This window comes from Drosophila hydei, unplaced genomic scaffold (assembly GCF_003285905.1).
Source record: "Drosophila hydei strain 15085-1641.00,03,60 unplaced genomic scaffold, DhydRS2 tig00008122-arrow-pilon, whole genome shotgun sequence".
Lineage (NCBI taxonomy): Eukaryota > Metazoa > Arthropoda > Insecta > Diptera > Drosophilidae > Drosophila > Drosophila hydei.
Window position 1 is genome coordinate 4631677 of NW_022045833.1, and position 18720 is coordinate 4650396.

The 18720-nt window shown below is 41.4% G+C and overlaps 2 protein-coding genes across 2 annotated transcripts in view; both read left to right on the forward strand.

The window, feature by feature from the left end:
* The window catches only part of LOC111593806 (protein prickle), a 71946-nt gene that overhangs the window by 13832 nt on the left and 39394 nt on the right, over window positions 1–18720 (forward strand). The gene's annotated exons all lie outside the window — the stretch shown is intronic.
* LOC111593809 lies at window positions 16557–18696 on the forward strand. The gene has a single exon (XM_023306838.2). It carries the CDS (start codon window positions 16621–16623, stop codon window positions 18679–18681), a length of 2061 nt encoding a protein of 686 aa, XP_023162606.2. The 5' UTR covers window positions 16557–16620; the 3' UTR covers window positions 18682–18696.

Sequence of the window (18720 nt, forward strand, 5' to 3'; positions counted from 1 at the left end):
ACGGTAATACCCTGGCCTAGGCACCACTAACGAAAAGCAAAAACAAAAACAAAACCAACAAAAACTGGAGCAGCCGCACGAACATGAAAAAGTGCATGACAGAGACCCAGGCCTAAGCTCGAGCCCAAGACCCAAGACACAAGAGCAAATACTAAATTGGCAGACGGGAGACACGAAGGTCTTGCCACAACAGTCTCGAGACATGCGGCACGTACTCAAAATGCATCGACAGCACACAGAACAGGGCACACGGCAAATGGAACTAGACCGAAACTAGAATTTTATGCCCTGACTTCACAAGCGCTGATGATTTATTTAAATTGCGAAAGCCAGAAGAATATGGGCGACACGTAGTGCTGGCCAATTTCCGCGACAACTTAATTGAATTAGGCCCTGGGAAATTTTCGTGCACAGACAACAAGGCGTATACGCAATGCGAACAGACACAGACACTGCGCCAATTTAAAAACTCATTTGCAGTTGCAACTCTTGTGGCGGCACACCCAAAAAAAATACGAGGCGTTGCACTTTAACATTTGTTGCCACAGTTTTTCGAAGACTTGGCGCAATTAAAGCTGGAGCTGTTTTCGTTTGTCGCCCAAGAGCAAGGCAAAGCCCCTCTTTGGCCGGGGGCAACAACCGAGAGAGGCGGCTCGCCAATGTGCATCCAAGCGCATTGCAATCGCATTTGACATTTAGACAAACAGCAAAGGCAGCTGGCAAGCTGGCTAACTGGCAAGCTGGCAAGCTGGCTAACTGGCAGAGAGCAAAAGCAATTTAAAAGCTGCAGGGATTTGGCCATAACTGTATTAAGGCCGCGGAGATTGAGGCCTGACTCGCTGCCGCACCTTTGGCGGCCTGTCAAACTGGCCGCTCAGCCTCAACTAGAGATGGTCGATATAGTTTTCTGAGAGCACAACTAACTAGATGTAAGCGTAGGAATCACGATATAAGATAACTGTTGAAAAGTTTGTCAATAGGAAATTTTATGAAATACAAGAAATTATGTTAACGTAAATATAACAGCCGCATATCAAGCTGCATAATTAGTTATAATTCAATATTAGCTTCTGTTCTTGAAAGGACTAACATTAGCTGCCAATAACCTCATGCAGATTGAGGACAACTATTTAAATAGTTATTGTACAATCTCGGGTCAAACTTCAAGTTCATCTCAAGCTGCATTTTAAATCAAAAGTCCATGAGCTTCCTTTTTACTATCTACTTTATATATATATACATATATCGCACCAGTTGCTCTTGACTCTTGCTTTTCATGCTCTTTCACAACATACTCCAAATAGAGTTCGAGTCACGAACTCGTTTTCTTAATCGTGTCACGCAGCCAGCTCTTAAATCGAAAACCAAACCAGCAACAGTTGCTGCTGCTGCAAGCCGGCAAACAGTTTTGACAATTTAGCAGCAACTTCTGACTATTTGTATAATTGGCATTTCTAATTTATCAAATCTTCAAAATGCGCCGACGTCAACGAAGCGCATTGGGAATCGCCCCGATAGACCAGACCATTATGTTAGCTCGCAGTTGGTAGCAGCAACAAAATTCACGATCAGCAGCAAACTCTTGTATTTTGTGGGCAGTTGAGCGTGAGTAATCAGAAAGCCAAGCGCGTTGCATAAATATATATATATCTTTATATATATATATATATAATGAAACTGGTTTGGGCGGTCAGAATAGACATAGATACAAAGATACATAGCCACAGCGAGAGCCAGAGTTATACAGATACAATTGCAGCTCCAATGAAACCAGTGTTGCCATAATGCTTGTCATAAATTCTCCAAATTACCCAACACGTCTCGCAATGTCGCGCAGCTCATATATATATATATATACACATATCGTTGGCCTAGGCTAAATTGTATCTGTGTCTTGGAGTATCTGCGCTGATTGCGAGTTGTGTGACAGCGTGCGCTAAATTGAGTTTATGTACTTCACTTGCTTAAAGGATTAATTGTGCTCAGGCTTAGGCGCCTGATTGAATGCGCAGTCGCAGCGCAGCTTTGTGTCAGTTCATCAAAGCCGATTCGACGTCTGATACCCTGTAAGTTGACTGACAGCTGCAGCATGTTGTGAAAGTTAACTCGAGTTCAACTCAATTGAAGTTCGACTTCAATTAATGCCAACTGCTATTTTATTTTGCAGCTCAAATTGAAGTTGAGCCAGCCAAGAGTGGAATTTAATGAATTCTAAGCAACTAATGTAGCCTGTTTTACACACAAGACCATAATTAGTTTTTATACTTTGCACATAATTTAACAAAAATAAAAAAGTTTTAGAAAACATGTTGCGCTGTTTGCTACACGTTACTAACTTGGCCGAGAGCATGGCTTTAACAAATTGCTTGAGTTTATGGGCTAACATTTTCGAAACATTTGCGTTGCGGCCACTTCAAGGCACTTACTTCGTCGGCAGTCCCAAATGTCGGAGACCTTTTTCTCTTTGTAGGCAGTAGCTCAAGTTCCTAGCCAAGGCCCACGCGCCTAGCCAAAACGGCTGAAGGCCTGCCTAGCGGAACGCTTTACCGTTGCTGTGTGCTTGTTGTTACCTTCTTAGTGTTGTTGTTGTTATTGCTGGCCTTTTGCATGTGGGCAACGCACAAACACTCGCACTCGCGATCGTATTCGCTTCAGAGCTGGCTACCATGTATCCATCCATATTCATGCGCATTACGCACATTTGCGTAACAGTTTCAAGTGCACGAAACTGTGTGTAGTTGAGTTGAGAGTCTCAAGTGCGAGCCGAGCACATCCGAACAAGCAGTCATCAACAAACTGTTTATACCCTGTTCAATGTTGAGTTTTTGGATATGTTTATTTTTATAATATGTGAGATAGAGAGAGAGTGAGAGAAAGCGAAAAGAATAGGTTGATATAGAGAGATATAGAGAGAAAACTATAGAGAGAAAGTGTTTTATAGAGCGTGATAGATAAAGACAGATAAATAGATAAAGATAAAGAGAGATATAGAATAATGAGAAGATAGAAAGAAAATGATAGATAGAGAGAAAAAGAGTGAGAGAGAGGACTAGAGAAAAATCCACAAAGGAATAGATGGAAGAAAAGACAGAGAGAGAGAGAGATAAAGAAGATGTAATTGCATAAAAAAAGAAGATATAGAAATAAAGATAAAGGTAGATACAGAGAGAGAGAGGGAGAGATATAGAGGCACAAAGGAAGAAAAAAGGGGATAGACAAGAAGAGAGAGGGAGAAAGAGGGCTAAGTAAAATAAAAAAAGCAGCAGATTGAAGATGCTTAAGAGAAAGAGAGAGTCAGAGCTGTGGAGAGGGAGAGGGTGTTGGCACAAGATAGAGAGAGACAGAGAGAGTTATAGGGAGATGGAGAGAGAGAGATGGGTACAAAAATGGAACAATGATAGACTCACAGCACGCGAGAAAGAAACAATAAAGGGGAGAATAATATATACGAATATCAATGACAAAATCTTTATCAATATTCAAGGTATTAAGCATTTAACATATTTAGCAAGCACTCGTTAGTTCATTCTACAGGGTAACTGCTAGTCTAGCATGCCCCAAAGGCACACTTAACTTGTTTTTTCTTCTTCTTGTTTTCTCGAAAAACTCATGTTGTTGCTGGTTCTCATGTTGTTAATACACATTTATATTGTTGCTGCTGCTGCTCTTGTTGTTGTTGTCAGCATTACGCAGCAATTCCAAGTTTTTCAAGTGCTTACAAAACTTTGCGACTCAGAAATTGTGTGTTTCATTTTTGAACGCAGCTCTAGCCGCGCGAAGCCGAGTAGGTAATGAGAGAGTATAGTACTCCATTGGCGCGAACCGGTTCTGATTGTGCTAAAGCATTTTTATCCAATTTAAAATTAACTGTGTTTTGATTAATACACTATTATTGAGCGCTGCATGTGACTATAAATTAAATGTATGCATGTGTGTGTGTGTGTGTTAAACTTCTAATGAATATGTTAAATGATGGTTGCATGCAACAGAGAGCAATCGATGGCAGCTGGCAGCAGGCAGCTAGAGCGATTGCAACGCTTTAAGCTAAAATTCGAGTTATTTATGAGCAGTTTGCAGAGCTAATTGGCCTAATTATGGTTGCGGCCTAAACGCTGCAGCAGCAGCCCATAAATTGCAACCAGCAACTGCAATTCACACTTCCGCAATTGCAGCAGCAGCATCAACTGCAACTGAGTTTATTTTATTTTCTCTCAATTTTTTTTTCTTTTTTTTGCCTTGTACCTTCAGCGCTTGGCCTTAACGGCAAACAACAAAGGCTAAGACACCAGCAGGCAGCCAGATACAGAACCGCGGCTCAGCTCTTCAACCGCTGGCCTGCTGTATGTCTGCCAACATCGTGACTAATTACATGCGACATAAAAGCCAAAAGGAAAGGAGTCGAGTCAAGCGACAGGCTCTCCCATACGTAATTGTTGATACAAAAAAAAAATAACAAATAAAAAATAAAAGAGTAAGACTGAGCTGCAATTGCCAAACAACAGCAAAGGCTGCAAAGTCTACAAACTCTGGCCTGTAATTGGCAGACAGCCTAGTCGAACTCTTGGCCATATATATAAGAGTCGCTTGACAATTCAATAAAACTGCGACAGTTGAGCTGAGCTGAGCTGCTGCTAGTTGGCAGCTCAGGTTGCAATGCTGCAAGTTGCAAGTTGTTTGAGGCAATCCTAATTATGCCGTTGTGTTTATGTGATGGGGCATTGCCAAATTTAAGCGACAGAGAGAGAGAGAGGCAAATCTATGACTAGCTAATGAAACAGCGCGTTTTATGGGCGAAAGCTGTCAGCAGTTGCTGTTGCTGTTTCAGTTACAGTTGCACTGGTAGTTGCTGCAATTGCTGCTGCTGCATTTACAGTTACACCCAAAGAGTTGACAACTAATTGAATTCCACTTGGCCAACAAATTTGCATGACCCCGCCCACAAGGCGACTCATTACGTCCGCACTTGGTAGCCATCGACAGATCTCAGTGCAGAGTTTAAGACAATTTATGTATTTTTAGCCGCAGTACAAGAGCTGCTGGCATTTTGTTAGCTGGCTTTCTGGTTCTCTTCACGAACGCCCACCATCTGGCTGGCACACGAAAATAGCGCAAAGTAGTGCATCAATAAACAATAACAATGCCTGCTCGCTGCCAAACAGGAAAAATGCCCAGATACACAGAGAAAGAGAGACCTGGTCGGGCCGTGCAGTGCCGTGCCACATGTGCGGATGCTGCGGATGTTGCAACTGCCGCTGGCTGCCGACAACAACAGTTGCCACAGACCAGGAGCAGCACTCCATAGCTGTTCCATGTAACCAAACGCTGCTTGTCAATAAAATAAAATGAAAAAAGTAAAAGAAAAAGAAAATGAAAGAAAAACTAAACTCGAGCAAGGCGCAACATGTGCAACAGTTGCACGTTGCACGTTGCAAGTTGCAGTGGCCCGCGGCAAAGTGAAAGAAATCGCCGCCAATAGCGGAAATATTAGCCTTCTGCTTGACTGCCAAGCTGCGGCTAACTGCAATAGAAAAGAAGGTCCATAAAATATATACACCTACCCAGCATCGAAACCGAACAAGAAGAAGAAGCAGATGTACGAACTGCAGCTGAACTAGAAACCATGCAGACAATGTGTTTATTATTGCATTCGCGGCAAAGGCGCGCGAGATACGCTCCACAGATTGCACGCTATTTGCGAATATTAAAAAGCATTTTATTAATCGACCAAAACTAATATTATGACTGAGCATGTGGAGTGCTTTAATTATCTCATTATATATAAAGAGAAACTGAGTCAGCGATGCCAGTAATAGCTGTTAAATGTGTTAATCTGCAGCAGCAGCTGAGCAAAGGTAGTTTATAAATGAGCAATTTTATTGGATTGAAAATTTAAGCGGGCCATGTTAATGGTTCGATTTGCTGCGCAATTCGTAAACTTCGATTTTTTCATCCATTTTCAATTTTTAAGGGGGAGTTTTTTAGAGTTATACAAGTTTAAGGTATGCTAAAGTAAATAAACATATTTCTAATAACACTAAAACATGCCTCACGCATACACGACGTAATCATGACCATCATCGTTTTTGAAAACATATAGACCAATCACTCCGCCACTATACTCACACAGAGGCGACAATTCTGCTTACTTACCTACATTGATTATAAATTTTAACTATTTGGAGACTGCTCGTGTATAAATGTATTTGTAATAATAAAGCAGTGTTCAAACAATAAACACCATTTATAATGAGTTTATATGAAAAATCAATTAAAATAGAGTCTCCTGAGCTAGCAAATTTCATAAGCCCCATGCTGTGAAAACTCATATAGACATAAATAAATAAATATGTATATATATATATACATATATATATATATATATATACATTTGTCTTAAAGTTATAAACCTATCAATTATAACTCTATGAAATCTGAACTCTGAACAAATTCTCATTTATTTTTTAATAAAAAATAAACTTAATTTGATTTGCAGCTTTGTTAATCAACATTTTTAATTTAATGATTTTACAATATTTATAACTATTATACTGTTTATTTATTTATTTAACATTAACTACCTGACTCTGGCTAACTTTATTTTAAAACTTTTCTTGTTTGATTAATGCATTATTAAAATGGTTTTTGTTGCAGAAAACCTTTTTCATAATATCTTCCATTTTTAATTTAAATTATTACAAAGGCATACGCATTATATATAATTTATGACTAATCAGCTTAGTGTTTGAAGTATGTAAAGCAAGCTGATTGAATAGGGCAGCATTTGGGCCACTTCACTTCCCACAGCCATTCAGCTTAAGCATTTTATCTAGCCTCGAGCACGTTAAAAATTCCTCAAAAAACTGCTCAATTGTATGTTAGCTCATTTATCGTTAAACCGTTAACCGGTTGCTCATCATGGTCATGATGTCCTAATCCAATTGTCGCTGAAAGGCGAAGTCCGTAACTGGCGACCGGTAAACGATGTTAGAAGTCAACATACCAAATGCCTTGACAGAGCAACAATGAGAAGGACAACAACAATTCGATTGTGTTAAATCAAATGAAGCGTAATTTTTACTCAATTTATGAGGCAAGCGGCAGCTGGGGGAGTGTGTGGTAGAGCAGAGCAGGACCAGGAACAGGCTGAGTGCCAGTTACACCGTTACTAACCCCAATCCCCATGGAGCGCTTAGGCTGTCAATCGTACAGCAGCAGCCCACGTCCCGGTGCTGCTTCTTCCTCCACTTGAGCATTGACAGACAGAGCCATTGGGGGTTGGTTGCTTTGACTTTGACGTGGATTTTGATGTGACTTTGGCTCTGGCCTCGGGTAAATCATATTTCTATTAATGACTTGCATATTTATGAGCTGCACACCCGCCCACACACCAACACACACACGTAGAAGTGAGTGCAAACAAGCTGATTTTAATAATGAATAAACAAACATAAATACAAATAGGCATTTAATGTGTAGCATTTGTTTGACTAGCTGATGCTGTTCCGATGGCGATATTCCTGGCCTAAGTCCTAAAATTCTCTGACTTTGACTTCATTTGTACGCCGCGGGCCAACACAAACATTTAACTGGAATTCAAGCAAGCGATTTCGAATTAAATGCGTACTAAAAGGCGTAATAAACGTACAACAAGGTAGAGGCGTGGCATGCCAAGGGGGCGGGCTCAACTAGAAAAGCTGCCTTTGATGTGGCTGTGGGATTTGGTAATATCAACATGTGGCTACGTTGTCTAACGACGCGTAGAAAGTCTTTAAATAAACAACAAAGCCGGAAAGGAAGTTGCCAAACAACAGCAGCAGCAGCAGCAGCAGCAGCAGCAACAACAACAGCAGCAGCATCTATGAGAAGTATGAGCATTTGCATATGGCTTCTATTTCTTTACTTTTTTTTGGCACACAACACTTTTAACCGCGAGTGTAACGACCCAGAGCAAAACCTGTCATAAAATGGCTGAAAAATAGCCCCAAAAGAAATAAATTTTAAGTTGACAACGGACTAAGAGATACTCTGTAAAGAGTCGAAAACAGTTTACTCGACTGTGATGCAACAGACTCTTCAATATGTATGCAAGAATCTCTTTCTCTGCCTTCCTTTCTATCTCTCTCTTTCTTTTATTATGTCCTAGTCTCTCTCTTTCCCTGTCCCCCAATCTCTCACTCTCCCTCCCGTTCATAGCCCATATACCCCTTTATACTCTGTTGACTGAGTATAGCAAATAGTGCTCACTTCCACTACTCATTTTTCTTTCATTTTTTTCTACACATATTTGACGGCGACTACTTTTGTGTGGCCTATTCGCGAAGTATTTCCCACATCAGGCTCGGGCGACACAACAATGAGCATATCAAAGTCATGCAAGCCCGCTAATAGCTCGCCCATAATGAAGTGCTAAGCAATATGATGAGATGAGGCGAGGCTTGCTAATGAAAATGCCAAGTGGCATGTCAAGATAGCAACTACACTTTGGCCGAGGCTAATAGACCCAACTCATTAAACGCATTGCTTCTGCTCTCTAGATACCAACTTTGAATTGTTGATAATGCTTTGTAATTAAATGGAGGTAACAACAATAACAACAAATCCGTTAGTAGTACTCAAGGTAAATGAACTTTTAACAATTTATAATTGACATCGGAAATGCCACAGAAATTCAAGAGGGAACCGAGAATCGAAATCGGAAATGCCCAGATTAGTCGGATCTTTAATGTGTATATATATACGATAATATATACATACTTCTAGCTAAAAGCAATAAATGATTTGTGGGAAAAACTGGCTAGAGATGCTAGTTAGGGGCTTGGCAAATATATTTCTGGATTGTTAGCTGTATATGACGGAAGGCTAACTCTACTTCCTGCTGAAATGTAGACGAAGCTTAACAGTTCTTAAACATTTCTTCTATTTTGTTAAGCTCAGAGAAGCTCATATCTTTAAGCTTTATTATGATAGCACGATCTCTGAGTTCTCTATATATTAATGAATATTTAAAAGTATTTAATTTATTTAAGTTTGGGATTAAAAGTTGAAAGACATTTATTCAATTATTGAAGAGTCCCTTACAATCTTTTGTTAAAGACATATCCCCAGTCTTCCTAAATATTAAAATAATTTATTTTTTGGGAACATTCCACATTTGATTAAAGAGTTTTGTATTCACTCCTATGACTTTAAATCATTCTTTGCTACAATCTCTGATACAAGACTTCCGCCTGAAACTTAAAGGTAAAATTATTTGACTAGTTGCTTAGTTTTCCTTGCGGCATGTAAGTACATATGTTGGACTGCATTAGCTTTTGTATAATCCCCATTTTTGGACAATCCACTTGACAACACTTGAAAATGCAATGCCGTAACAACCAAACAACCAACAAATTACAAAACACCCACCGGCAACGGGTAGAACAGCTGAGCTGGCAACCCTCTGGGCAAGGGCTAACGAATGGAATTAGGAAATCTTGGCAAATCCAACAAATCATGTTAAAACCGACCCAAAGCGAAAGTAGGAAAGGACCGACGTTCGGGCGTAACTGTTTATATCGCTCTCTGGTTTTGGCTGTTTTGAAAACTGTGCGGTTAATGGGTGGATCGGGTGGAAGATGTAAGGTATATGTGGGCGGCGACATTATCAGGGGTTGCAAATGCCTGACAGTCTAGCTGGGTTAACAATCAGAGAATTGCCAGACAGACGGCAGCGGGCATCAAGTTTATATAATTATTTCTATGCCGTAACTGTGTGGAGTGTGCCAAGGTGGGTGTGCGGCAGGGTATGTGTGTGTGTATTGGTGTGGGTGTATATATCAATAGCAGCACTCTGGAGACTTGAGATACGCTGGGCTGGCCTCTTTTCAGCCATTTGAGCTGCTAACTATATGCATAATGCAATGAATAAATTTAATTATGAATGTCAGATGTCAGTTGTTGCTTAGCTAACATGTTGCTGGCAACATGTTGCTAGCAATCAAATGCATGTTGCTAGCTGCATTTTAATTAAAAATCCTCCGAGCAAAGGCTCTAACGGATATTGTGATGCGGCTATTGAAGTGTCGTTGAGTTTAGCCCCAACTCTAAGGCCTCCTTTACCCACTTTTTGCTGATGTTTGTCGTCGCTGTGCATATTTGTTTGTTGTTGTTACAGCTAGCTGGCGGGTGGGAGGTTGGGGGGCAAATGTTGTTGCCGTCTGTAGGGTTGATTTGGCAAACGACGCAATTTGTTGCTAGCGACAGCTACAATAACACATGGTATGGTGGCTCCACAGGGTAGTCGACGGGTAGTATGAGCTATTTGCACATTAAATACCGTTACCCGTTGCCCGCTGTCCACACACACATACACACACAAACAGCAGAGCTGAGCAGAGCAGAGCTTTCCCTTTCGCTGGCAGTGTTTCCTATTCCCAGGGGGCTCGTAAGTGTTGCCAAGCTGATTGTTTTTACGAGTGCATTGCATACTTTGCGGCGCCCAAAGGCTGGTCTCTACCCACGGTACAGTCCGAGCAAAAGAAAACTTGCGCGCTAATTGCTGACAAAAGCTTCAGAGGTGAGCAGCAGCAACAGCAGCAGCAGCAGCAGTAGCATATGAAATCATTAAATTTTACGATCGCTGCCACGTCTGGCAGCAACCACCCCCTGGTCGGTGGTGCTGTCCACCACCCAAGGTGGCACAGTTGTGCGCTCAGCTGCTCGCGGCACGTGTTCAAATTACCGTGAAGACGCTTAGGGGTGAATTCTACAAAAACCAAAATTCAAATTGAGTGAGTGAATTATGAAAAGGAAAACCCAGGCAATAAAGAGAGCAGCAGAAGCAGCAGCAGCCAGAGAGCACACGTGCTGCTCTCTGTAGCTCTTACGTTTGTCTCTCTCTCTCACTCTCGCTTTCGCCTCTTACCTCTCTGTCTTGCTTAAAATATTTGTTGCAAAATATGAGCATACGTTCGAGCGTTCACTTCCTTCCTTCCTATTGCTATTTGTGTAGATTGTTTCGTGTCTTTCGGGGTTCGCGCTGACTTGTCTGTGTGTGAGAGAGAGTGTGAGTGAGTGGCCGTAAAAGGTTGTGCTCCTTGTACGTGAGCGTGAGAATGAGTGAGTAAGTTCACGGGGATCGTGCCTTCAAACATGTGCACAGTGGTGCGCAAGCTATTTGTATATAATAAAAATTATATGGCCAAAATGAATTGAGGGAGTATGGCCTGATTTTATAATATAATACAATAATATCTTCCATAACTTCTTTGTGCAAGAGACAAATGACTCAAAGATATTTTCTTCCATATATATAAGCTCTACTATTTCCATACATTCCATGCATAGTATGCTCTTAATGTTTTCCTCCTCTTGCATTCTATGCATGCATCTCAGTTAGTGAAAAATTTGCCCACTGTTTCACTTTCGAGCAACGTTCAAGTACTTAAAAGGCGAACACTCAGCGCCAGGCTGCCGCCCCGGCTGGCCGTGTCGCTGGCTACATAATTTCAACAATATGCGTGCATTGAGTACAACACCTTCCGTGCCCTGCACCGCAGATCCAACCACCCACCACCCAACAAACCCCCCGCCTTTGAAATGCACACGAAAACGAAATCAGACATAAAAACATTAAATTACAAACCCTTATTTTACACACTAAAAAAAAAAGAATAAAAGCTGGCGAGCAGGCGAAGGAAAGCCGAGACACAAAACTGAAACTGAAAATGAAACTGAAACAGCGAAATGTGGCCAGGACCAAGGACGTGGCACAACAAAGGGGCGACTCTCGAGTCGAGTCGAATCGCATTGAGTCTCAGTTCGTATGTTTCACAAGGGATGCAAACGCAAATGCCAGATATTAACCCCGCTCTATGCATGTGAGAGTGTGTCTGTGTGTGGCTGTGTGTTAGTGTGTGTTGGTGTGTGTTTGTTGTTGCGTTCTGCTTTTGTGCGATGTGTTTTCGCCGTGCCTGTCACTTTTTCGTGCCAAAACAAACGCAACGAACATTTTCGCCGATTAGAAAGAAACAATTCGTGAGTGCAACGTGAAGCGCCGCGCGTTCAGCTGTCGAAACGCTGATAATAACACAACAAATAAATGCAAAATATTAAATATTTAATGAAATAAGGAAAACATAACAAAAGTGCTAAAACCCCAAAAACAAAATTTCCCAAGAAATTCGAATACAAAAATATTCTAAGTAAAAATTCCCAGTTTAAGCTCAAGACTTGTGCTTCGTCTTTGTGTTGTTATTGTTTTGATGCTGCTTCCTCTTCGCGCAGTAGTTCTTTGTGTCTCTGACTATGCCTGTGTGTGTGTGTGTAACTGTGTGACTCAGCGCAAATGGCAATGCGCATCTTTGTTTACCTAGAGCTGAGCTAAACTAAACGCTGAATGCGGCGCCAAAAAATCGCAGCTTTTTGCAGCTGACAATGAGCGATTCCATTGATAATTTGCATGCCGATAACAGCAGCAGCAACAACAACAATAACAACAATAGCAACAGCAATATTGCCGCTGCCTCTGTCAACAACGATGGCGACTCCGATGTGGAGGTCATCGAGGGCATGGAACTGCTCGAGGGCAACTATCAAGTGCTACGGCAGTGGGTGCCGCCAGCGCCCAACTATTGGGACGCGCCACCCAAGGCGATCATCAAATCGGCTGAAGTGAGGTAAATAAATAAAAGCCAACGACGAACTTTCAAATGCTGCGCAAGGCAACAATAACAACAGCAACACGAACCACAAGTGCAACTGCAACATTCGAAAAACAAAACTAGCCGCAACTTGCCAGCTTGGGTGTTGTAATTGAACGTGCTATGTATTGCAGCTCGTATACCCTGTAAACTAACTTAATGTGTGTTTAAGATATTAGCATGCTGTGCGCAAGAGCAATATTTTGTTTACTAAATACACTTAATTTATACGAATTTATAAGCGATTCGGAATTTCTTGCACACCTCATAAACATTTGGATACAATATAATGAGAGAGAGAGAGAGAGAGAGATATGTATATGCGAAAAAAGAATGAAATGTAGAAAAAACAGATCATTTCACAGATGATAAATATGATGCTCTCTAAATAAAGAGAGGAAAATGTTGCTGAAAATATCATATATTAGAGCATTATCTCCCTTTAGCAATATGTTTATTTATGTATGTCTAATATAGTTATCGGCTCGTATATTGGTCGTAAAGAATAAAATCAATATAACTTTAGACAATTCTTAAGGCAGACAGAAATAGATAAGGAAAGGTAGGAAGAGGGACAGTAAGAGAGGGCAAGTTAAAGAGAAAGAGCAAGAGAGTGAGAGAGAGAGAGAGATAGAGCAAGAGAGAGAGAGAGAGAGAGAGAGAGAGAGATGAAGCAAGAGAGAGAGATAGAAAGAGAGCACGAGAGAAAATGAAAGAGAGAGGAGATAAAGAAAAAATTTTGCAAAATTTGGTAAAATAGTTTCAGAAAGAAAGCTTTACATATTATATATTATACATATTTTTTAGTCCAAATCTTAGTTCTAACTCTGTTAATCTTCTTCTTTTAAATTTGTATAATACATTCTAATCAAGCTTCTATACCTAGATTTATATTTAATGGTATTCAAGTTGCATTTATTAAGCCCGCTTTTAGTGTGTCAAAGGCCAACGTAGACCATATTACAGGGCATCTGCTAGTCGCTCAGTATGGAACGAAAATATTAATTTAACTGCACATTCAATATGTTTTAATTAAGTGCCACAATTTGACAGCACATTCCACTCTTGGCTGCACAAATTGCACAGCAATTAAATCGAAATCAACTCGAGTCGCGTCCAAATACGAACTCGATTTCAAACCCGATCGCCCTGATCGCCGGCCAATGGGCGTCTATCGCTCTAACGGTACCGCTCAATAAAAGTGCAGTTATTTGTAACGCACTTTTATGGCCACAAAATGCAATTGGCAACTGGTCACTGCAATTGCCTGCTCAATGGATATGGCCTCGAGTCAGAAACTCAACATTAATGCTGAAAGTTTACAGCTCGCAATTCATTCAATAAAAATTTGATTATTATGAGGGGCATCTAATGGATGAATAAGCTGAAAAAAAATGCAACGGGATGCAAATAAAATATTATATGTGCAAGTGTATCAATCGCTATTTGTTATGGAATAACAAGATGCACAAACCACAACTGTCTGCAACTGAAGTCGCAGCGAAAAATACTCTAATTGATAAAGATTGTGGTGGCTGGAATTAATTAGAGAGAGTGAAGATGGAAGAGAGCAGATAGATAAAAAAGTAGGCAGACGAATATAGGGAAAAGTAGAAAAAGACAAAAGTCTACTATTTGGCTTAGTTTCTTGTCTACAGATGAATAGTATTACTCAATGAAAAACTCAGTCTAAATAAGTTAAGCCCTTCAGACAGCTTGCAACACTACTTGCATGTTACTTATGCAACGTTTTGCAACACTGCTTAAGTAAATTAAAACTTTATGACAGCTGGCATAACTTTTTGTTTGCTTTCTTTCAAACAAGTGCAAGCCTCATTGTAAAGTGCATATGCCCCAAGTGGTAGCAAATAAGCATATTTGTCTGAGTGTCCGTCTCGGGCGTCTGCCTTCACTCAAGAAGCGCCAACAGTTGCCGTCTGAGTATTGCTGGCAACTGCTGCTGCCGCTGCCGCTGCTGCTGCTGTTGCTAGCTGCTGCCTGTCAACAAGCACCAAGTGGTATGCAACATGTGCAGCATCCAGCTATAGATTTGCTCAGATAAAGAGAGAGTGAGTGAACGGCCGAGAGAAAAGGAGGCAGGGAGGGGATTCGGTTTAACAGCTCGTCCACAAGTGTCTTCGTCTGCGCCGTTGACAACTGCAACATGAGTTTGCGGAATTGAATTGAGTTGCCTTAACGTTGCCAACGTTGTCCCCATTGCCCCCGCTGCCTGTTGCATGGACTGGTAAATAATAAATGCATTACTTGAGTGCATGCGAAATGGAAATCAAAATGCAAACACTGCCAGATTTTTTCTGCTGCTGCTGCTGCTGCTGTTGTGGCATCAAGTGCACCAGCGCAGATGTCGAATGTCGATGAGGCAGTCTCTCCTCTCTGCCTCTCGCCCTCTCTCTTTCCACTCGCTCACAGCTTTTTGTTTTTGTCTGACGGCCCGTTAAGTGCAGCCCAAAGTTTCGCATTGCATGCGCATTGTGCGAATGCTGCTGCTGCTGCTGTGGCAAGTATCTGTTGCACGTTCTCAATATGCATTTCAGAATTACAATATGTTGATTGCATTTGCTTGGGGCACGTACATGAGCCACATGCTCCAGGCACACCGAGCTACAGATCCCCATGCTCATAATAATGAGCATATTGAAATTGGCAACAAAAGCCAGCCAGCCAGCCAGCGGCCGGAAATGCGGCAGCGTTGCATGCTTCCTCTGCTTGCGGTTAGTTGGCTTTGCCCAGGACTAAATTACTTTATTTGTGCCTTAAACTCTTGCTAGTTGGGCTGCCTCGGGTAATTGATATGGCTTTGTTTCTGTAAACTGCAACTTCTATTGTTGTGCTGCCACAAAAAGCCTTTTTCCGCACACAATGGCGAGCCAGAAAGTTTGAAGTTTTTATTGCAGCACACAGATAGGAGTCCTTAAAAAATTATTAATGAACTCTGCCAATATCATAAATATTTTAAGTTGTACACAGTGAACTATATATATATCGCAAACCTTTCATATATTATCTATAAATCAAGTCTTATTTTTGCCCTTCTTTCGTTTCAGGTAAGTTTCATTTGTTTTCCACCACGACAACTCCTTTCACTTTGCTGCCAGACACAACAACAACAGCAACTGCAATAAACTATAACAATTTTGAATTGTGTGAAGGCGGCACGTCAATGTCGTTGGGTCTGACTGAGCACGAGGATTTTGATAGGTGTGTGCCTTGGCCTGGCTGATGTTGCTCCACAAATTACGATGACTTGTCACACGAGCTTTGTGAATTTCATTTGCTTTCCATGAATTGTTAGCAAATTAGCACAATTCTCCCAGCCTAAAGAAAAAAACTGCAACTGTGTCAAGTTTTTTGTAATATAGCATCGAATAACACGTAAGCACATTCATAAGCTATAACCAACAACTTTGACAGTTATTGTTAACTACTCAAGAAACTATTTAATATATAGCAGAGCCCAAAAACTTTTCACCTATTTTGGCTTGTAGATACAGTGTGCAGCGCTTATTGGTTAATGTTTTCCATGGAATTACGAATATTATTGATTTTATCTAATGTCTTAGCAGCGATCATAGCATTTTTATACTTGTTTGCAATGTGAAAAGAGTATATGAGCCAACAACATGAGGAATATATCTCTCATCGAATCAAGTATTAAGACTATCTACTGGAAAATTCGGAATACATATTTCTTTTCAAATTGAGTCTATTACGAATTATTTCAGAAGTTAGTACAAATGTCAAATACATATATGTATCTTCTAGAGCTTAATAAATTACTTTAACTCATTTTGTATGATCATAGAATGCTAAACGTCAATTGAAATGTCAGTTATATAAATATATATATATTTGGGTATAATACAAACTCTACACAGAGTAAACTAATATACTCTATAGAAACATTTGCGAAAGAAAATAAATGAGTTACATGATGGACCGAATAGAGAAACTGTTGAACCAAGAAAAAGATATATCGCATTTATCCAATGTGAACCGTATGTCATCTCAGTATACTGTTGTCAACCAGAAGCAGATACCAGACTATCTAGTCAACGATTTGGTGAACGAAGTCTGCGCTGTGATCAAAACGAGCCATGGTGCTAAAATTAGCAGCAGTGATTGCCAAGTCGTTTCGAAAATACATAAGAAATTGGACGACCGTAATGATGTTGATTTTGTTGATGACGATGATGACGATGATGACGATGATGACGATTTGGATCCGCGTCTCAAATGTTGGAAGAAAATGCTGCGTGAGCGTAAATTGGTCCAAAGACGCATTGAGCGAGAAACTGGCAAGCGAGCCGAGGATGTGCTCTTCAACCGTCATGCGACCATTGATGAGCAGATGAAACGGATGCTGCTGCGACTAATTGACACGGCCGAGCGCAGCGAAGGTGTGCCACCAACCCGACCAAAAGCTGTCCTCAAGATGCAGTATGATGCGGCGCAGTGCCGAATAAACCCCGAATTGGCCGCTGCCGAACCTCGCCTGAGAGTGCTGGAGTTTGTGGGCTTGGCGGAGGTGTCACAAATCGAGTTGGCAGATACATTACACCCAGCCGAGAGTAAATGGCTGCGCTCTGAGGCACTAGGACAGCGGATCGAGGAGCAGGAGGAAAATATTTTGCATGTCATAAGCCATTGTCCACAGTTCGATCAATTGCAGGTTGCATCGGTGTCGAAGCGCTGCAAAGAGAAAGTACTAGAAAGCAAAACAATTGGCGAGGAGGTTATCTACGAGGTGTCAACCGATACAGTCCAAGAGCCAACAGCAACGTCACTGCTATCGCAACCAAAAGAGCCAATCAAGGCCAGCATGGGGACTTCATCAATGATCGATTTTAACAAAACTCAGATGTTCAATGAGATAAAAATTAACGGACGTATCTATGGCTTTGGCTTTGACCATGGCATATTTACCAGCGACTTGCAGCTATATTTCCAATGTGATCCGCATCAGCGCATGCGCAAGACTATTGTCCATTTGGAGAACATCGGCAATTATATCTTGCAGATGCGCTGGCAGGCATGCTCCATCTATAAGAAGGAGCTGCAGCAGCATTTGGTCTTGAACAGTGAGTTCCTGTTCGACATACAACCATTTGTGTTGCTACCTGGAGCAGAACGTCGCATAGATGTTATGTACCAGCCCACGAGGGTGGGCATTAAGAAGCAACGCTGGTGCTTAACCATGATACGTTCTTCCAGCTGTGGGATACGACGTCTATATGTGCACTTCCATGGCTTCTGCACAATTCCCGTTGCCTATCGCGAGCGAATCGAACGGGATCAACAGTTGATTCTGAGCAAGCAGCATCGCCAGCTTACCGAGCGGCTGGCTAGAATACATGCGGAGCTGGCGCCCATTGTGGAGAATTGCAATTTGATGTGTCCCTATGAGCGTCAATTGGACGAACGTGAGATATTTAGTGCCCAAAATCCTGGCTTCAAAGTTGAGCGTTACGCAGATCTGGAGACGCTCAAGGAGCTCTATATGCTAGTCAAAAAACCACGTCAGCCAGCCTGGGACTTAAGTCTGGACACATTGAGGCAGTGCATCTATCAGCACAAGGCTCAGCAACGCGAAACTCTGCAGGCAATACTTGTCGAACTGCTGGCTCCAATGCGGTGCAATTCTGACCATATCTACGAGGACCAACACTTGACCCAGCAACAGGAGCGTTCGTGCTTTCTCTATGTGCGCGGCATCATCAGCAGCACGATTGAGAATTGGGAGACAATGAGCGACGGATTGGGCCAGCAATTTTTCAAATCCGAATTGCAAGTTTATCTCAATGAATTAAGAGAGAAGGGCGAAAAGATGCCCGTTGATTCGCTATATGTGGAATGGCTAGTCTCCAGAAAGGTGATACACAGCAAATACTTTAAGGATTCTCTTTTTATACAAACCTATACACTGGTCTGTGATGCTGCCGAAAATATTGTGTCTGCCATTGAGAGCACTAAAAAAGTTTAAAATTTTATTCAAAATGTCCATCTAGTGCTCATCTGGTTC

Bases quoted from the DNA above. Each gene is read 5' to 3' on its own strand.
- LOC111593809 (XM_023306838.2), top strand. From the start codon at position 16,621: ATGAGTTACATGATGGACCGAATAGAGAAACTGTTGAACCAAGAAAAA.